Raw genomic sequence first — 20,441 nt, forward strand, 5'->3', positions numbered from 1 at the left:
TATATTGTCAATGGATCTAAATACACATCCCTAATGTAAATAATTTTCCTGAAAGAATAATGTAACTAACACTTTACCACATAGCAAGATTTTAAAATAGTAATACTGAGAAAAGAAAATAACTTTGAGGAATGTGAGTCCTTTTAAATTATGAGGCCTAGAGAGACATTAAAATGAGACAGCAAGCATGTCCTATGGTTAAGGACAAACTGCCCCAAGAAAGCTTCTTGGTGCTGCCCACCCTTCCCCCAAGCCTCTTTACATTTCTAAGCCCTTGTCTAGGTTCCACAGTGAAGCCAGCAGACTTCACTTATCAGACCTTGCTGCGATAAGCAAACCCCAATTACAAACCATCCAGAACCCACAGGGGGAGGTCGTAGGAAGCATAAACAAACTTTACCTACACCCTCCTGTAATAAACGTCACAAGGTGATATGTGGCAAAATTAACCAGCAAACAACCCCGGGATGCAGCCATACCAAAGAACTCCCTCAAACTCCCCTCCCCAATATAAACCCATCATTCCATAAGCTTGGTGCTGCCTCCTCTGTCTGTGATGGAGCAGCCAGCAGGTTAGTAAACTTCCTTGCCTGACCTCAGGTCTCTCTCTCGTCCTTTCTCTCTGCTAACCTTACATTCTGGTGCCGAAACCCAGGAAGCAGATAGACTCTGGCCGGGACTCACTCTCACTCTCTCACTCTCTCTCGCTCTCTCCCCCTCCCTCCCTCCCCTAACACCCCTCTCCCTGCCAATCTCCCTTTCCCCAAACCTTCCAAAGACCCAGAGAATCTCCTAGACTCTCCCATTGCTGGAGACTTCTTCCACCATCAACGCATCAAAGCCTCCACCAGGGTGAGTGAAGAGACTGTTGCCTTGCCCCAGAACCCTTGACCGTCTGTCTCTCCATTTCCGAAAGACCCAGCACTGGGCCAAGGGCTTCCTCCGGCCTCCGGGCCTCTGGTTCCTCCGTTTCAGGGACGCCTGACACAGCAGTTACCTCCTCTATTCCAGACAAGTTCCATGGGAAAGGGGATGCCCTCTCCCGTAGTCTTCCTCACCGACAGTCTCTTCTTCCTCTACCTGCCGCTCCTCCATTCCGTGATCTCAGTGCTCTCGGCCTCCGTTCAGAGATCTGTTCTAAGAGGCTTATCTTTCACTGCAATACCGCATGGCCCCAATACCAATTGGACAATGGCTCCCAATAGCCCGAAAACAGGACTTTACAACTTTTGCCATCGCAATAGGAAATGGTCTGAGATTCCTTATGTTCAGTCTTTCTTCACTCACTGTAACTACCCTTCCCTCTGTCAGTCCGGTTCTACTTTCCAAATTCTCCTCACCTGCTCCAAACCAGACTCGCCTCCTGCTCCCTTCACCCCAACAGCCCTAGCCGACGACTTCTCCTCCTTTGATCTGGCCGATTTCTCCCCTCCTCGACAACATTCTAATCCTCCGCCGAATGGCATGAGCCCCCCACCATATGCCTCCACTCCAGCTCTACCTCTCTTCCCCCTCTCTCCAACCATCCCGCCTCCGACTCTGAGTCCTCCCTATCACCACCCCTTACTCGTTCTCAAGCCCAACACGCCCAGCAGCCCACTCCCTTGCTTCCTCCCATTTTTCTCCTGTCCACTTCTCCCTCAGAGAGAGATTCTGTATAGTTGGCTAAGGAAATCAGAAATTTCATCAAACATTACCAGGGGTAACAGTCGGTGGCTCCATATGGTCTCCTCACCTGTAAGTAAACCCACCTGAAACACTGCAGAGTGACATGGTTTGGCAGCTACACTGAAACAGTTCATGCTTCACACTATTCAAGAAATTCTCTTTCTAGACTGGGCGTTGTGGCTCACACCTGTAATCCCAGCACTTTGGAAGGCCATGGCAGGTGGATGGCTTGAGCACATGAGTTCAAGACCAGCCTGGGCAACATGGCGAAACCCCATCTCTACAAAAAATACAAAAATTCACTGGATGTGCTGGTGCACATCTGTAGTCTCAACTACTCAGGAGGCTGAGGTGGGAGGATGGCTTGAACCTGGGAAGAGGAAGTTGCAATGAGTCCAGATCACGCCACACTGCACCCCAGCCTGAGCAACAGAACCAGACCTTGCCTCAAAACAAAAAACAAAACAAAACAAAAATCTCTTTCTAAATATAAATCTGAGTTTATGTCACTTGCCCAATTAAAACTTTTTCACTGGCTCCCTGCTCCCCACAAAATAAAGCCCAAATGTGTCAGCATTCTTGACTAGCAGATCCCCTTTATCATCTTATCTCACATGGTTCACAGTGACCTTGGTATCCTTGGACTCAACACACAATTCTATACTTACATGTCTTAATGTTGTTCTTCCTATATACAACCCCTTATTCTGCTTGTGGAAATATTTCCTACTCCTAACTTAAAAGCCGTTATATTCTAGTAACTGTTAGAACCTAGTAACTGCTATAACCTAGTAACTGCTATATCCTATTACAAACCATTCATTAGGCTTTTATTTTGCTTTCATTTCTCATCATTTAGCTAGATGTTCATCTCTCCTAGTATTCCTTGAGAAATACACAGTGTTTTCCTCATCTGTATATTCTCCTTAATACTTAGCACAATACTTTGCACATAGTTTAATGTATATAGGAATGAATTAAGCACAATTTATCACCTGACTAAAAGGAATACAATTCTGCATCATCTATCATTTAGTTTATCCACCTAGACAGAAGAAAATTAATGACTACACCTAATCTAATGAAATATTAAAGGTTTATAATTTAATAATTTAAAAATCTTGATAGATATCCTATAAAACGTAGCAGTTTCTGTTTTTGAGTCCACTAATCAAGTAAGCTTCCAAATCTTCATACTCCATATGCCTGAAAGAACAGTTTAGTATCTGCTTCAGCAAAATCTCTTCAGGCCAGATATCCTGAAAGCAATTTGCTGCCTTCCACATTACCCAAGTCTAATTACAGAATATTACATTAGGATTATATTAAATTACACTGTTATTCAACAAAAAGATCTACAATTTTAGTCACTCCGAAACAAATTTACATGCTAACCCAGAAACCACGTAAAGCAAAGTCAATGGTGGTTCTAACTTAATTGTCTTCCTCCAAACAGATGTGTGTCCCCCTTTCTTATCTTTCTCCTAAATACTGGATATACAATCTTTGGCCAGAAGCCTGTGTGGGGTCTTTTAAAGTAATTACAACTAATAGTATCTGTGGAATTACTTCACATTTGTCTATTTTGATCAATTTCAAGTTGCATAAAGTTACATAAGGGGAAAGAACTAAACCTCGCAAATTTTTATAATAAAACTGCCACAATCCTAGGCCAGGCATGGTGGCTCACACCTGTAACCCCAGCACTTTAAGAGGCCGAAGCAGGTGGATCACCTGAGGTCAGGAGTTTGAGACCAGCCTGGCCAACATGGTGAAACCCATCTCTACTAAAAATACAAAATTAGCCGCCAGCTACTCAGGAGGCCGAGGCAGGAGAATCGCTTGAACCCAGGAGGCAGAGGTTGCAGTGAGCCAATATCGTGCCATTGCATTCCAGCCTGGGCAACAAAAGTGAAACTTCATCTCAAAACAAACAAACAAAACAAACAAAAAAAACTGCCACAATCCTATCAAAATAGGATGGAAGCACAATCTTCAAAACCAGATTAACAAAGTAAAAGTCCGCTTTTAAGGTAAATCTTTAGAATTTTCCCTGCGTTGGCCCAGATTTCTCCAAAACATAATTCCACATCACAGTTAAATAGCAAAAATCACCAAGTTTTCTAATATCATAACACAAAACATTATAAAACCAAGACCTACTCATTTTCTGTATTAAAAGGGCTATAAAACTAATTATTTTCTACAATTTTTCTTGTATAGTCTGTTACTATAATAAAATGGTAACAAATATATTCAAATCCAAAATATTCTACAGAATACATCGATGGAAAAACAGTCTTCTTACCGGTGGTCCTGGAAAAAAAATTTAAATAAAGAACAAGAATAACTGTAAAGTTAAATAATAGCTTAAAAAACCAATCTTCCAGTTTGCACCTCTAAGAAACACAATGGCTGTTTCTTAGAGATCAAGGTTGTTTTTTGTTTAATCATGCAAACAGGCAGTTAAAGAAAGGTGAAAGCAAACTGTCAATCACCATTTCCCCAAAATAATACTGGGTTGGGCCGGGCACGGTGGCTCACACCTGCAATCCCAGCACTTTGGGAGGCTGAGGCAGGCGGATCACGAGGTTAGGAGATAGAGACCATCCTGGCTAATACGGTGAAACCCTGTCTCTACTAAAAATACAAAAAATTAGCCGGGCGTGGTGGCAGGCGCCTGTAGTCCCAGCTACTCAGGAGGCTGAGGTAGGAGAATGGCGTGAACCCAGGAGGTGGAGCTTGCAGTGAGCAGAAATCGTGCCACTGCACTCCAGCCTGGGTGACAGAGCAAGACTCTGTCTCAAAAAAACAAAAACAAAAACAAAATAATACTAGGTTGGTCTAGTTCTCAGAAACAATGACCAACAGTATATATTCAGATTCAGTATTCAATATTTCTGTAAATGACTAAACCCAAGAATTTAACACATTTTAAATGGTTACAAATGTTTACTTCTATTGTACTATGATTGAAGATAAAAAATATATTTTTTAGGCCTAGCATGTTGGCTCACACCTGCAATCCCAGCATTTTGGGAGGCCAAGGCAGGTGGATCTCTTGAGGTCAGGAGTTCGAGATCAGCCTGGCCAATACGGTAAAACCTTGTCTCTACTAAAAATACAAAACTTAGCCAGGCACACACCTGTAGAACCAGCTACTCAGGAGGCTGAGGCAGGAGAATCATTTGAACCCGGGAGGTGAAGGCTGCAGTGAGCCGAGATCCCACCTCTGTACTCCAGCCTCAGTGACAGAGTAAGGCTCTGTCTCAAAAAAATATATATATACACACACACACGTATATATATATATATATACACACATACATATAGATATACACATACACACATTTTTATATATATATATATAAACATATATATCTCCAGGATTTTCTCTAGTAAAAATCTTTAAGGGTTAGGATTCCTTCTGCACTCACTGGAAAATCAAAACAGATTTGGATCCACTGTCAAGTGGCTATTTATGACACAAGCAGAGCACTAAATGTTCAAGATGCTTCTAAATTACACCCTTTAGTACTAGAAGCTCATTGTTACTGGCTTTTATTCTGCCAGGTTACTTTTACACAGTAACTAACTTACCATCTCAGTTCTCATCATTTTGAATAGGACTCCTTTCTTCATCAGCAAGGGGAAAAAATAACCCATAATGAAGCACCACATATATTTCCTCCTATTAAACACTCCAAACAACACCTCAGCCTTTAACTTCATGGGGAAAGAATTTAGCCTTTTCTAGAGGAACACTTTTGGCCAGCTCAGAAATGTAAGTGTGGGAGAGTCTCCAGAAGTAATTACAAAGTTTAAAAAAAAAAAAAGTATGTTCTTTCTTTCCCTCTTTATTTTTAGAACTCTCTTTGCAGTACTGTTGATGGTCCATACAGCCTTCTCTTGGGAAAGAGTACTTGATTAGCATAGTATCCAACTTCATTGTAGAAATTAACATTTTTGTGTAAAAAAAAAAATTACTGCTCAAGAATCAGAATTGCTTAGAGGTCATCTCTTATAACCGTGGCCCTACTACCAGCTGAAATTCATAGGTCTAAACAGGAGAATAATTCCTGAGCCTGTGGAAAGTTAAATGACATAATGATAAAGAAAAAAAGAAAAGACAGAAAAATACTGTACTAGCTGTACTAGATCTTTTTCAAATGATCCTCCTGCACATCCTCAACCTCTGGGGCTCAAGTGATCCTTGGCCTCCTGCCTCCGGAGTAACTGGGACCACAGACATGGGCTAGTATGCCTGGCTAATTTTTTTATTTTTTTGTAGAGACAGGGTCTCCCTATGTTGCCCAGGCTGGTCTCAAACTCCTGGCCTCAAGCAATCCTCCCACCTCAGCCTCCCAAAGTGCTGGGATTATAGGCATGCATCATTGCACCCAGTCTGTACTAGATCTTTAAAGAACTATTGGAGAAGCTGTAAAAGATGAGACAAACAATAGTAGAGGTATACAACTTAGGGAGGAAAATATTCAAATTTATTTAATTATGTGCTATGCAGCTTTAAAGCAAAACAATTCTCCGTTATAAAGGCATTTAAAAGAAGCAGAACTCAGGGCACCAGTTCCTACCTCACAATCTATTTGTAAGGACAAAGCAGAGCCAAATTAAACTATATAAAACTTGTCAAATCAACCTGTCTGTGAATACATAAAAACTGGTTCTCTACTCAATGGAAAAAAAAAAAAAACGCAAGGAGGCCTGGTCGACATGGCAAAACCCTGTCTCTACAAAAAAAAAAAAGATACAAAAATTAGTTAGGTGTGGTAGTGCATGCCTGTAGTCTCAGCTACTTGAGAGGGTGAGGTGGGAGGATCGCTTGAGCCCAGGCGGCAGAGGCTGCAGTGAGCTGCGATGGCACCACCGCACTCCAGCCTGGGAAACTGAACAAGACCCTGCCTCAAAAAAAAAAAGAAAAAGAGGCCGAGGGCAGGCACGGTGGCTCCTGCCTGTAATCCCAGCACTTTGGGAGGCCAAGGCAGGCAGATCACCTGAGCTTGGGAGTTTGAGACCAGCCTGAAGCAACATGGAGAAACCCTGTCTCTACTAAAAATCCAAAATTAGCTGGGCATGGTGGTGCATGCCTGTAATCCCAGCTACATGGGAGGCTGAGGCAGGAGAATCGCTTGAACCCGAAAGGCAGAGGTTGCGGTGAGCCGAGATTGCAGCATTGCACTCCAGCCTGGGCAACAGGAGCAAAACTCCATCTCAAAAGAAAAAAAAAAAAAAAGTCAATCTTACAAATACAGCACAGGTAACAGAAACCATCTCCAAATTTCTAAAATTATTGTTTTACACATTTACTTGAAACATAAATTTTTGTCAAAGATAAACCATATAACAGAAGTCCAAATTTATAAAAACTGCATTCTAAATTAAGATAGAGCTAAAAATGTTGGTGTTCTATTAAGACAAAAAAAACATGATTTTTTTTTCATATTTCTGCAGTTTAAGGATCCACTCCACCAGATTGCATCATTTATACCTTTCTCATGACATTTATCATATATAAGATAGGGACAGTGACATTTACCTTGTGTATAGAGCAAGGTCCAGCATATTAGCGGTTTATATGTATTTAATAGGTAAATCAAAGATAAACATTTCCTTTAAAATCTCCTTACCCAGCCACTCCTTTAACCTAAGTCAAGTTTCCAGGCCCAGAATAGTTGCTTTGAGAAAAGGAAAACCAAAAATAGATTAATTAAATGGGTTTTGCCCTAAACTAAGAAAAAAGATTTACAGGACATTTGGCCTCATTACAGGTCACCTGAGTCTATTAAAATACTCTACAAATCCCAGCTGGGTAATCTGCAATTGCTGCTTTATCATGTGATGTCCAGTGATATAAAAAAGTAACATCAGTCATTTGTCTATTCTTCAGAGAATGAAGAATATGTCTCATGTATTACCATCTAAAGTCTCAAAAACGTTCAGTGAAATTAGCAAAACTTAGTTGCTTATAAACTAGAGAACTAAAAGGAATATATTTATAGAACTTTAAATTTTCCAGAAAATGGTATTTCTAAATTAAAAATATCAAGTCAAATATTTAGACATCTTTTTGGATAATAAATTTTTATTGTTGAGTAGCCAACTTTTGAGCATTTTCTGAACTAGAAACATTCCAGAGAAAGAACATTTCAACATGATGTTGCTTCTAAGCATATTTTATCAGTACACTGGCAAACCAATATTCCACTGCCACCTACAGTAGAAAAACAGAATTACTGCTTATAGTTAAGGATGTAGACAGAATACAAATGAAACCTAAAAGTATGACCTTCTGTTTCCTAATATAAACACTTTAAGACTATATATTTTACATCCATTATTTTGTACTCAAGTTAACTTCTTATTAATATATGTTATCCAAAATGTATAAGCGAGGCCGGGCGTGGTGGCTCATGCCTGTAATCCCAGCACTTTGGGAGGCCGAGGCGGGCGGACCACGAGGAGAGGGGATAAAGACTATCCTGGCTAACACGGTGAAACCCCGTCTCTATTAAACATGCAAAAATAAAATCAGCCGGGCGTGATGGCGGGAGCCTGTAGTCCCAGCTACTCTGGAGGTTGAGGCGGAAGAATAGCGTGAACCCGGGAGGCAGAGCTTGCACTGAGCCGAGATCCCGCCACTGCAGTCCAACCTGGGAGACATAGCGAGACTCTGCCTCAAAAAAAAAAAAGTATGAGCGAAGTTTCTTCTTAAATTCACTCTAAAATATCAAAAAGGTAATACATGATAATATTAATACCATTCATTAATAACGCCATTCTTTGATTTTAAAAAACTCATCATTAACGCATAGTGAACTTCAGCCATTTTGTAAACTTGATACCAAATGCACTTTTTTTTTTTTTTTTTTTTTTTTTTAGCTGGAGTCTGGCTCTGTCTCCCAGGTTGGAGTACAGTGGCACAATCTCGGCTCACTGCAACCTCCGCCTCCCAGGTTCAAGCGATTCTCCTGCCTCAGCCTCCCCAGTAACTGGGATTACAGGTGCACGCTACCATACGCGGCTAATTTTTTTTGTAGTATTAGTAGAGACAGGGTTTCATCATGTTGGCCAGGCTGGTCTCAAACTCCTGACCTCAAGTGATCCACCCACCTCGGCCTCCAAAAGTGCTGGGATTACAGGCGTGAGCCTTTGTGCCCGGCCCCAAATGCACTTCTAAGCTTCCGTTTTTACTGCAAATGCTTTCCATAAAAACTTCCCAGGTATTTAGCAAGCAGGATTAAATTATGCTTTTAAAATAATACACACTACAATATGCAAAACATCAAACTACTAGAATATAAAGCGGTATATTCCTCTGTAGGCATTTAACTTCTTCACAATTTACATCACACCCCAAAATGTCTTAGCAATAAAATGTTTGTCAAAAGCCTCTAAAAAGAGCTTTGAGTGCTGGGTACAAATGGACTAAATTCCTAATACTACATTCCTAATACTGCATTTTAAAATCAAAGTTGAGACGATTAAATTTTTAAAAAGCTAAATACAGGCCAGACATGGTGGCTTATGCCTGTAATCCCAGCACTTTGGGAGACCGAGGTGGATAGATCACTTGAGCCCAGGAGTTCAAAACCAGCCTGGACAACATAGGGAGACCCTGTCGCTAAAAAAAAATTTTTTTAAATTAGCCGGGCATGTTGGCACACACCTGTAGTCCCAGCTACTCAGGGGGCTGAAGCAGGAAGATCGCTTCAGCCCCAGAAGTCAAGGCTGCAGTGAGCTATGATCACGCCACTGCACTCCAGCCTGGTCAACAGAGCTTGACCTTATCTTTAATAAATAAAATTTAAAAAGCAAAATGCAGAAAGTTATGTACAGTATACTCCACCTTGTGTCTGAAAGAAAGAAAGAAGATTGTTGGCTAAACATAGTAGTATATTGTTCTTATGAGAAGATAACTCTTGGAAATTTAAAACATGATTAAATGAAAAATTCAATTAAAAGGCCAGAAGAGGCCAGGTGTGGTGGCTCAGGCTTGTAATCCCAGCACTTTGGGATGCCAAGGCAGGAATATCACTTGAGTCCAGGAGTTTGAGACTGGCCTGGGCAACATGGTGAAACCCGTCTCTACAAAGAAATACAAAAAATTTAGTCAGGTGTGGTGCCACACACCTGTAGATCCAGCTACTCAGGAGGTTCAGGTGGGAGGATCACTTGAGCCCGACAGGTCAAGGCTGCAGTAAGCCATGTGCACACCACTGCACTCCAGCCTGGGCGACATAGTGAGACCTTGTCTCAAATAAATAAATAAATAGGCTGGGCACAGTGGCTCGTGCCTGTAATCCCAGCACTTTAGGAGGCTGAGGCAGGAGGATCACTTGAGCCCAGGAGTTGAAAACCAGCCTGGATAACATAAGACCCCATCTCTATTTTATTTTTAATAATCAAAAAAACTAAATAAAATAAATAAGTTAAATAAAGGCTACAAAAGGCCAAGCGTGGTGGCTCATACCTGTAATCTCAGCATTTGGGAGGCTAAAGAGGGAGGGTCGCTTGAGCCCAGGAATTTGAGACCACCCTGGATAATATGGGGAGATTCTGTCTCTAAAAAAAGATTAAAATAAAAAAATTAGGCAGGCATAGTGGTGAGCAATTACAGTTCCAGCTACTCAAAAGGCTGAGGTGGGAGGATCGTTTGAGCCCAAGAGGTCAAGGCTGCAAGTGAGACATGATCATGCCACTGCACTCCAGCCTGGGTGACAGAGTGAGACTATGTCTCTTAAGAAATTTTTAATCAATTTTTAAATGTGTTTGAAGGCTAGAAGATAAAGTTAAGGAAGTCAATCAAAAAGTGGGGAAAAAAAACACATGAAAAATGGGGTAGAAAATAAGAGAAAATTAGAATAGTCTGTCTAGGAGGTCTAACATTTGAAAAATCAGAGTGCAAGAATAGAAAAAAAAGAGATAAAATAATCCGGGCTGGGCATGGTGGCTCATGCATGTAATCCTAGCACTTAGGGGGGCCAAGGCAGGCGGTTCACTTGAGCTCAGGAGTTGGAGACCAACCTGACCAACATGATGAAACCCCATCTCTACTAAAAATACAAAAATTAGCCAGGCATGGTGGCGCACACCTGTAATCCCAGCTACTTGGGCAGATGAAGTAGGAGAATTGCTTGAACCTGGTGGGGCAGAGGTTGCAGTGAGCCGAGATCGCACCATTGCACTCTAGCCTGGGCAACAAGGGCAAAACTCCATCTCAAAAAAAAAAAAAAGAAAAGAAGAGAAAGGAATTTGGCCAGGTACAGTGGCTCACGCCTGTAATCCCAAACATGAGGCCCAGGTGGGTGGATCACTTGAGGCCAGGAATTTGAGACCAGCCTGACCAACATGGTGAAACCCCATCTCAACAAAAAACACAAAAATTAGCCAGGTGTGGTGGTGCACACCTGTAATCCCAGCCACTCGGGTGGCTGACACACGAGAATCACTTGAATCCAGGATGCGGAGGTTGCAGGGAGCCAAGTTTGCGCCACTGCACTCAGCCTGGGCAACAGAGCGAGACTCTGTCTCAAAAAAACAAAAAAAAAACCCAGAAAACAAAAACAAAGTGCTGTGATACAGGCATGAGCCACCTCGCCCAACCACAATTATTTCTTATAATCTTTTCCTATTATCATTCTTAACATCTTATTACTATTTTTTGTCTTGAGACAGAGTCCCGTCTGTCACCCAGGCTGGAGTGCAGTGGTGCAATCTTGGCTCACAGCAACCTCCGCCTCTGGGGTTCAAGCGATTCTCCTGCCTCAGCCTCCCAAATAGCTGGGACTATAGGTACACGCCACCATGTCTGGCTAATTTTTGTATTTTTAGTAGAGACAAGGTTTCACTATGTTGGCCAGGCTGGAGGTCATTTTTAATTTACTACAGATCTCAAGAGTCTAAAGAACAAGCTAGTGAAATTCCTCAAAGGGACCAAAGAGCAAACTGTCCCCATTTCCAATTTTTAGATATTTATCAAGTAACCAACTTCAAAATATAATTTATATATTCCAATTTTTTTTTTTTTTTTTGAGACGGAGTCTCCCTCTGTTGACCAGGCTGGAATGCAGTGGCATGATCTCTGCTCACTGCAAGCTCCGCCTGCCGGGTTCACGCCAGTCTCCTGCCTCAGCCTCCTGAGTAGCTGGGACTACAGGCTCCCGTCACCACACTTGGCTAATTTTTTTGTATTTTTAGTACAGACGGGGTTTCCCCATGTTCGCCAGGATGGTCTTGATCTCCTGACCTCGTGATCCGCCCACCTCGGCCTCCCAAAGTGCTGGGATTACAGGCATGAGCCACCACGCCCAGGGGGTTTCCAAATATTATAATAAACATTATGAGTTTGGGAACAGATGTTTGGAGCAGAGGTTAGCACACTTTTCTCTTTTTTTTTTTTTTTTTTTTTGGGAGATGGAGTCTCGCTCTGTTGCCCAGGCTGGAGTGCAGTGGCTCAATCTCGGCTCACCGCAAGCTCCGCCTCCCAGGTTCATGCCATTCTCCTGCCCCAGCCTCCCGAGTAGCTGGGACTACAGGCGCCTGCCACTACGCCCAGCTAATTTTTTGTATTTTTAGTAGAGACAGGGTTTCACCGTGTTAGTCAGGATAGTCTCGATCTCCTGACCTCGTGATCCACCTGCCTCGGCCTCCCAAAGTGCTGGGATTACAGGCATGAGCCATCACACCCAGCCACTTTTCTCTTTTTTTTTTTGAGGTGGAGTCTCACTCTGTTGCCCAGGCTGGAGTGCAGTGGTGCGATCTTGGCTCACCACAACCTCTGCCTCCCAGGTTCAAGGGATTCTCCTGCCTCAGCCTCCCGAGTAGCTGGGACTACAGGTGCGTACCACCATGCCCGGCTAATTTTTGTATTTTTAGTAGAGATGGGGTTTTATTATGTTGCCCAGGGTGGTCTCGAACTCCTGGCCTCACAATCCACCCGCCTTGGCCTCCCAAAGTGCTGGGATTACAGGCATGAGCCACTGCACCTGGCCACTTTTTTCTTTTAAATTTTGAGAGATAGAGTCTCCCTCTGTTGCCTAGACTGGAATGCAGTGGCTATGCAAAAGCATGACCATGCTGCCCTACAGCCTTGAGTTCCTGGGCTCAAGCAATCTTCTCACCCCAGCCTCCAGAGTAGCTGCTACTGCAGGCCTGTGCCACCATGTAGGTCAGCACACTTTTTCTGTAAACGTTCAGATGGTAAATATTTTTGGCTTTGAAGGTCACATGACCTGTATCACAGCCATTCAACTCTGTTATTAGAGTGGCTAAAGCTACTACAGACAAGATGTAAATAAATGAGCATGTAGTCATGTTACAATAAAACTTTTTTTTTTTTTTTTTTTTTTGAGACAGAGTCTCACTCTGTCGCCAGGCTGGAGTGCGGTGGCATGATCTCGGCTCACTGCAACCTCCGCCTCTCAGGTTCAAGCGATTCTCCTGCCTCAGCCTCCTGAGTAGCTGGGACTACAAGCACATGCCACCACACTCAGCTAATTTTTGTATTTTTAGTAGAGATGGAATTTCACCATGTTGGCCACGATGGTCTCCATCTCTTGATCTCGTGATCTGCCCGCCTTGGCCTCCCAAAGTGCTGGGATTACAGGCATGAGCCACCGCACCTGGCCTACAATAAAACTTTATTTCTAAAGACAGGCAACAGGCCAGATTAGTCCCACAGGACATAGTTTGCTGACCCCTGGTTTAGAGTACTACATTTCCTAGCTTTCCTCATATGGTAAGTGGTATATGTTTTCTCTCTATGCCAATCTTTTTAATAGCAATCTCCACATTTAAACACTCTCAATTCATTCACTTATTCTACAAACTTTTACTAAGTGCCTACTACATGCCAGACACAATATTAGCTATAAGGAATAAAGAAGAAACAATAATAATAATAAAGTCCTGCCCTCCTAATGCTTACATTCTAGTAGAATAGTTAACAAATAAATAAGCTGATAAATACATAATATAATTTCAAGTAATACTAAGTATGAAGAAAAAGTAATGCCAGGTAAAAAGTAAGACGAAGGAAGGATGAGGGTCTTTATAATATAAGTCAGGGAAGAGCTCATTGGAAATGACGTTCAGGTAGAGAATAAATTAAACAAATGAACAAGCCATATGAGTATCTACAGGAAAAACACTTCACCTGATTAAATAAGGACAAGATTAGAGTGCTGGAAATGAGAAAATGAGGTCAGAGAAGTGAGTAAGGGTAAGATCATGTAAGGACTTGTGGCCTAGGGCAAAAGGACTGAATTTTATTCTAAGTTTGATGTGAAGCCAGGAACATGAAATAGCTGAGAGCAGGAGAGTAAGGCGGTATAATGCACTTTTTTAAAGGATCACTGGTACCCATGCAGAGGACAGACTGTAGAGGGCAGGAGTGGAACAGGAAGGCCACTATACGCTGTTGCAAGTATTTCTAGACTTCTAAAATAGGATCTAGGCAGGATGGCTCATGCCTGTAATCTCAGCACTTTGGGAGACTGAGGCAGGAGGATCACTCGTGGTCAGAAGTTCAGGGCTACAGTGAATTATGACTGCACCACTGCGCTCCAGCCTGGGCGACAGAGTGAGACCCTGTCTCTAAATAAATAAATAAATAACAGAGTTTTGCTCATTGCCCAGGCTGGACTGCAACGGTGCCATCCCGGCTCACTGCAACCTCCACCTCCCAGGTTCAAGCCATTCTCCTGCCTCAGCCTCACAAGTAGCTGGGATTATAAGCACCTGCCACTACAACCAGCTAATTTTTTGTATTTTTAATAGAGACGGGGTTTCGCCATGTTGGCCAGGCTGGTCTCGAACTCCTGACCTCAGGTGATCTGCACATCCTGGCCTCCACAAAGTGCTGGGATTACAGGCATGAGCCACTGAGCCCGGCCTGGATAAATTAACATTTGATTGATATAAATGAGTACCAGAGTATACGAATTAGTAATAGAAAACACAAAGTGAGAATTTTCATTAAAAAAAAAAAAAAAAAATTTTTTTTTTTTTTTTTTGAGATGGGGTTTCGCTCTTGTTGCCCAGGCTGGAGTGCAATGGCGCGATCTCGGCTCACCACCACCTCTGCCTCCCAGGTTCAAGCGATTCTCCCACCCCAACCTCTCGAGTAGCTGGGATTGCAGGCATGAACCACCATGTCTGGCTAATTTTGTATTTTTAGTAGAGACGGGGTTTCTCCATGTTGGTCAGGCTGGTCTTGAACTCCCAACCTCAGGTGATCGGCTTGACCCGGCCTCCCAAAGTGTTGGGATGACAGGCGTGAGCCACGGCGCCCAGCCTAAAATTTTTTGTTTAAAATTCCAATGAGGAAATATAAAATCATCACCAGAAGGCAGTAGTGAATACAGACTAAGGTATACAAAAGGTGATTGATCTTCATAGTCAGAGTATGCTCTTTCAGTAAACTAGGATTTACTGGAATTGAGCATATACACAAGGTTAACAGCAATAGCAATAAAGATCATGCAAACTCATACCTATAAGAAGTTGAATTATAATGTGAGCAAAAAAAGTAGATTAAAATAGCAGTGTTGGGCCGGATGCGGTGGCTCACACCTGTAATCCCAACAATATGGGAGGTCAAGGAGGGTGGACTGCTTGAAGTTAGGAGTTCAGGACCAGCCTGGCCAACGTGGTGAAACCCCGTCTCTACTAAAATACAAAAATTAGCTGGGTGTGGTGGCGGGTGTCTGTAATCCCAGCTACTCAGGAGGTTGAGGCAGAATTGCTTGAACCCAAGAGGTGGAGGTTGCAGTGAGCCGACATCGGGCCACTGCACTCCCGACAGAGTGAGACTCCATCTCAAAAAAACAAAAAAAGGGCAGTGTTTAGCAACTGCCTTTTATATATTTATATATAAATACAAGAGTATTTATATATAGGATGTTATCTCCCTAAATAAACACACCATTCCCAATTCATTGACTTCATTGTTCCTTAGGGTCTACCCAAAAATAAAAACTAGAGCAAGTGAATGGCCAGCTTCGCACATCTACAAGCAGATGAAAGGTTTGTCCTTTTGTGATTAACAGGCAAAGCTAGAGAGGGTCAATGTCCCAGTCAAGTAGGATAGGAGGGCTCCATTCTAAACAGCAAACAGAACCAGTATAAAAGCCAGGAATCACTACATAACACCTTGGCACACAACATGAAAGTGAGAGGGAAGGGCTGCAGCTCAGGGAGCACCTGAACCTGAAAACATGGCCTGTGAAATATATTGCCAGGCAGTTGGCAATAAGGAGGCTGTTAACATGTGTGTCCGCTGTATCCCCTGCTGGGAGCTACATGTCCCCTCCTTCCTTCCTTTGCTTCTACCCTCTTGTCACCCTTCATTTTCACTTTCTTCACAGACCATGATTTTACATAGATAATTGAAAGTATGAACTATGTTGTCATTTATACGAAAAATGTACATCCTGCTTAAGAGCAGCAATAGAAGTTAGCGAGATGATAAGAATAAAAGGTTGTTTCATTTTTTTCTTGCCTCCTCCACCAATACTCCACATTGGTTACCCCCATATTGTGATCAAACTGGACTATTCACCATTTCCTGAACCTGCTTTTTTCCTGCCCCACCCATGCTATGTTCTTAACTCAGAATCCTGTATACGGCTACCCTTCATCTCAGTCTAAAATATGCTATACTTTCTTCAAGAGCAGCAAAAATGGCATCTCCAAGAAGCCTGCCAGAAAGAACTGATATCTCTTAATCTATCTTCAGGTGCTTACTCACAATTCTATTTACAAATACAATCACATCCTTGCATCATGCTTATTTGTGTATGTTCCCTCTTACTGCAGACAGAGGTTCTATCTGCAAAGCCTTTCAGTGTAAAAATCATGTTTGTGCCAGGCGCGGTGGCTCATGCCTGTAATCCCAGCACTTTGGGAGGCCGAGGTGGGCAGATCATCTGAGGTCGGGAGTTCAGGACCAGCCTGACCAACATGGAGAAACCCCATCTCTACTAAAAATACAAAATTACCCAGGCATGGTAGTGCATGCTTGTAATCCTAGCTCCTCAGGAGGCTGAGGCAGGACAATTGCTTGAACCTGGGAGGCAGAGGTTGCGGAGAGCCGAGATTGCGCCATTACTTACACTCCAGCCTGGGCAACAAGAGCGAAACTCCGTCTCAAAAAATAATATTGAAATAAAAATAAATTAAAATCATGTTTGTTTTTTATGTTTCCACAAGAATTAGAGAAATTTGGCCGGGCTCAGTGGCTCACGCCTGTAATCCCAGCACTTTGGGAGGTGGAGGCAGGTGGATCACGAGGTCAGGAGTTCAAGACTAGCCTGGCCAAGATGGCGAAACCCCCATCTCCACTGAAAAACAAAAAAACAAAAAAATTAGCCGGGTGTGGTGGCTGGCGCCTATAATCCCAGCCACTCGGGAGGCTGAGGCAGAGAATTGTTTGAACCTGGGAGGCAGAGGTTGTAGTGAGCAGAGATCACGCCACTGCACTCCGGCCTGGGCAACAGAGCGAGACTCGTCTCAAAAAATAATAATAATAATTAGAGAAATTTAACCCCCAGTGTTGCTTTTAAGTTAAATAAAGGCTGGGTGCAGTGGCTCACGCCTGTAATCCCAGCACTTTGGGAGGCCGAGGCAGGCGGATCACGAGGTCAAGAGATCAAAACCATCCCGGCCAACATGGTGAAACCCCATCTCTACAAAAATTACAAAAATTAGCTGGGCGCTGTGGTGCATGCCTGTAGTCCCAGCTACTCGGGAGGCTGAGGCAGGAGAATCACTTAAACCCAGAAGGTGGAGGTTGTAGTGAGCCGAGATGGCGCCACTGCACTCCAGCCTGGCAACAGAACGAGACTCCGTCTCAAAAAAAAAAAAAAAAAAAAAAAAAAAGAGTTAAATAAAGATTGGAACTGAATGTCTTCCTGAGCCCAGGGTTTCAGCCCTAAGTAAAACAATCAAAGGCATAGGCATATCCCTTCGCTCCTCAGACTAATCAGTGTGCTGCCAGGCACCTGCAAATCTTCTGTTGCCTACTCCCAACACCAAGAAAGCCATGCCAGCCACAACACAGAGTCACTCGAAAACTTCAAGTATCCTGGATATTATTCAGCAATGTATTTAAAATAAAGTAAAGCCGGATGCAGTGGCTCACACCTGTAATCCCAGCACTTTGGGAGGCCGAGGCGGGCAGATCACCTGAGATCAGGAGTTCAAGACTAGCCTGGCCAACATGGTGAAACCCTGTCTCTATTAAAAATAAAAAAATTAGGCATGGTGGTGGACACCTGTAATCCCAGCTACACAGGAGGCTGAGGCAGGAGAATCACCTGAACCCGGGAGGCGGAGATTGTAGAGAGCAGAGATCACACCATTGCACTCCAGCCTGGGCGACAAAAGCAAAACTCCGTCTCAAAATAAAAATAAAATAAGAGAAAGAGTTTTCAGGCAAACTCTTCTCTGGGTATCCTGCTGTTTTATCTCCTAACAAAACAAATGAATCAAAATGTGGTCCACCTAGAGAGGAGAAGTAGCCCCCAATGTTTGGAGATTCTAAGGCATTATCTACACATGTGCTGTTGTCTCTTCTTAGCCTGCAGAAGAAGAGATATAGGCCTCATCCCCATAGGAGACCAAACACCTCAAAAACCCAGATGTCAAATTTTCTAGGAAACTCTCTCGGACTGCTCAAAGAGTAAAATTTGATAGAAATAGGAAGCATTTGGCTGGGCAGGGTGGCTCACGCCTGTAATCCTAGCACTCTGGGAGGCCGAGGCAGGCAGATAATGAAGTCAGGAGATCAAAACCATCCTGGCCAACATAGTGAAACCCAGGCTCTATTAAAAATACAAAAATTAGCTAGGTGTGGTGGCGCATGCCTGTAACCCCAGCTACTCGGGAGGCTGAGGCAGGAGAATGGCTTGAACCCCAGGAGATTGCAGTGAGCCAAGATCAGGCCACTGCACTCCAGCCTGGCGACAAAGCAAAACTCGTCTCAAAAAAAGAAAAAGGAAGCATTCACTAGTGATTTATGACTGATATCAACTAAGATTACCTAGAATGTCTAGGATCACACCTGAGCTATTACTCCTTACATTTCCATGAGACAATCCATTTAACTGTGTGAAATATTTGTTTTCATTTGCTTTTTTTCTGGATTCAAATCCTGTAGGCAAAATCAGTTTTAAAAAATACAGAAATGCCTTTTAAGGAATAAACAGCTTTCAAAAAATAGCAAATTCAAAAGGATATAGATTAAATTTCAACACTGACTTTAATCAAAATGTAATTTTAGGCTGTTTAGATTCCCTGGGCCTGTTTCTTAAATCTTTACAATGGGTGTCCACTATATAAGGTTTTTTTCAAGAAACAAATGAAACAACATGTAAAACATCTCAGTACAGTTCCTAACACATAGGAGACCTACAAAAGTCAGTAATTTTTTTACAGTCTGTCTCTAAAGTACATTGACACTAGATTCATTCCTATAACTAGTTCTTGGTCTAAAAAGAGTTGTCCAATATGATGGTTATTAGCCATATGTGACTACTGAGCACTTAAATTTGGCAAGTCCGAGATATGTGCTTTAAGTGTAAAATACTGGATTTCGAAGACAGTGAAAAAAGTAACAAAAAATCTTGTCAATATTCTGTATATTGATTACATGTGAAATGATAATACTTTGGCTATTCTGGATTAAATAAGATATATTATTAAAATATTAATTCCACCTTTTTGGCTCACATATTTCTATTGGACGATCTAGTCTATACTTTGACTTCAAGCTGGTAATTATGCTCTCTTAACCACGCAGAGGACTGCTTGACAGATGTCACTTGGGCTAAGCCACCCCTTATCCAGCAGACACTGGCTCATTATAACGCTCCCAACTTCCACAACAGGGGAAAGCTAGCGACCTAAAACTCTTAATTTTAAAAACTCCAGATCCCACAGATCTGCTGAGGAAACGCGACGGTTACCAAGAGACAGAATTGTATTGAAGGAAAACCCCCCCAGGTGTCAGTCTACCGGGGGACTGGGAACTTCAGCAGAAGAAGGTCACCCTTAGGAAAGAGAGAAGGGGAGGCAGAAAGAGCAAATCTGAAGGAGCCCGATGTGGAGCCCACGGAGTAGAGGTCTGAGAAGGAAAAGCCTTTCAGCTTGTGGGGACGGGGGAAGGCGAGGGGGGCGAGTCTGAAGCCAGCGGCCAAGGGGTTCTGCTCCAAGCCGGAGACTACAGAAAAGAGCAGTACCTTAAGAATTCCCCTCATCTTTGCCAGAAAGGGGCTGAACTCCTCGGGTGGCACCTCTGGATACAGCTGGCTCCGTAGCAGCTCCTCTGTGATGCCGGGGTACCCGTGGAAAGTGTCCTGGGCCAGCGCATTCAGCACCCTCAAGCTCGCCCGCCGCCATGCTCTGCGAAGGCCCCGCCCCGCAACAGCTGAGCCGTGCCCCGCCACGGCGGCCGAGATGTACCTAAATAGCCTGTGCAAAACCACGACGGGGAACCTGGAGGCAAGGCTTCCCCGGGGGTCAGAGTTGGCAGCTTACGGCTTTGCTCTGCAAAACCCATCCCCTTAGGATACCTCCACGGAAATAGCCGTTTGGTTCCAGTAGGGTCACTTTGCTTCCCCGATCTCCTTCATCACTGCAGAGCCTACTGGAAAGAAAGATTGCTCGCAGAGATTACTGGAGATGGGGTAGCAGCCTATAAGTTTGGCAGTTTAATTTTTAGATGGCTGTATCTCATTCCGGGACTTGCCAACCCA

The 20,441-nt window shown here is 43.2% G+C and overlaps 1 protein-coding gene across 1 annotated transcript in view; it reads right to left on the bottom strand.

The window, feature by feature from the left end:
* Nucleotides 1-20,085, bottom strand: part of COMMD1 (copper metabolism domain containing 1) — a 262,341-nt gene extending 242,256 nt beyond the window's left edge. The window contains 2 exon segments of the mRNA XM_032177367.1: nt 19,926-20,061; nt 20,063-20,085. Of these exon segments, the coding sequence (XP_032033258.1) occupies nt 19,926-20,061; nt 20,063-20,085 (159 nt within the window).
* Nucleotides 20,086-20,441: the final 356 nt, after the last annotated feature.

This window comes from Hylobates moloch, unplaced genomic scaffold (genome assembly GCF_009828535.3).
Source record: "Hylobates moloch isolate HMO894 unplaced genomic scaffold, HMol_V3 SCAFFOLD_15, whole genome shotgun sequence".
NCBI classification, from domain to species: domain Eukaryota; kingdom Metazoa; phylum Chordata; class Mammalia; order Primates; family Hylobatidae; genus Hylobates; species Hylobates moloch.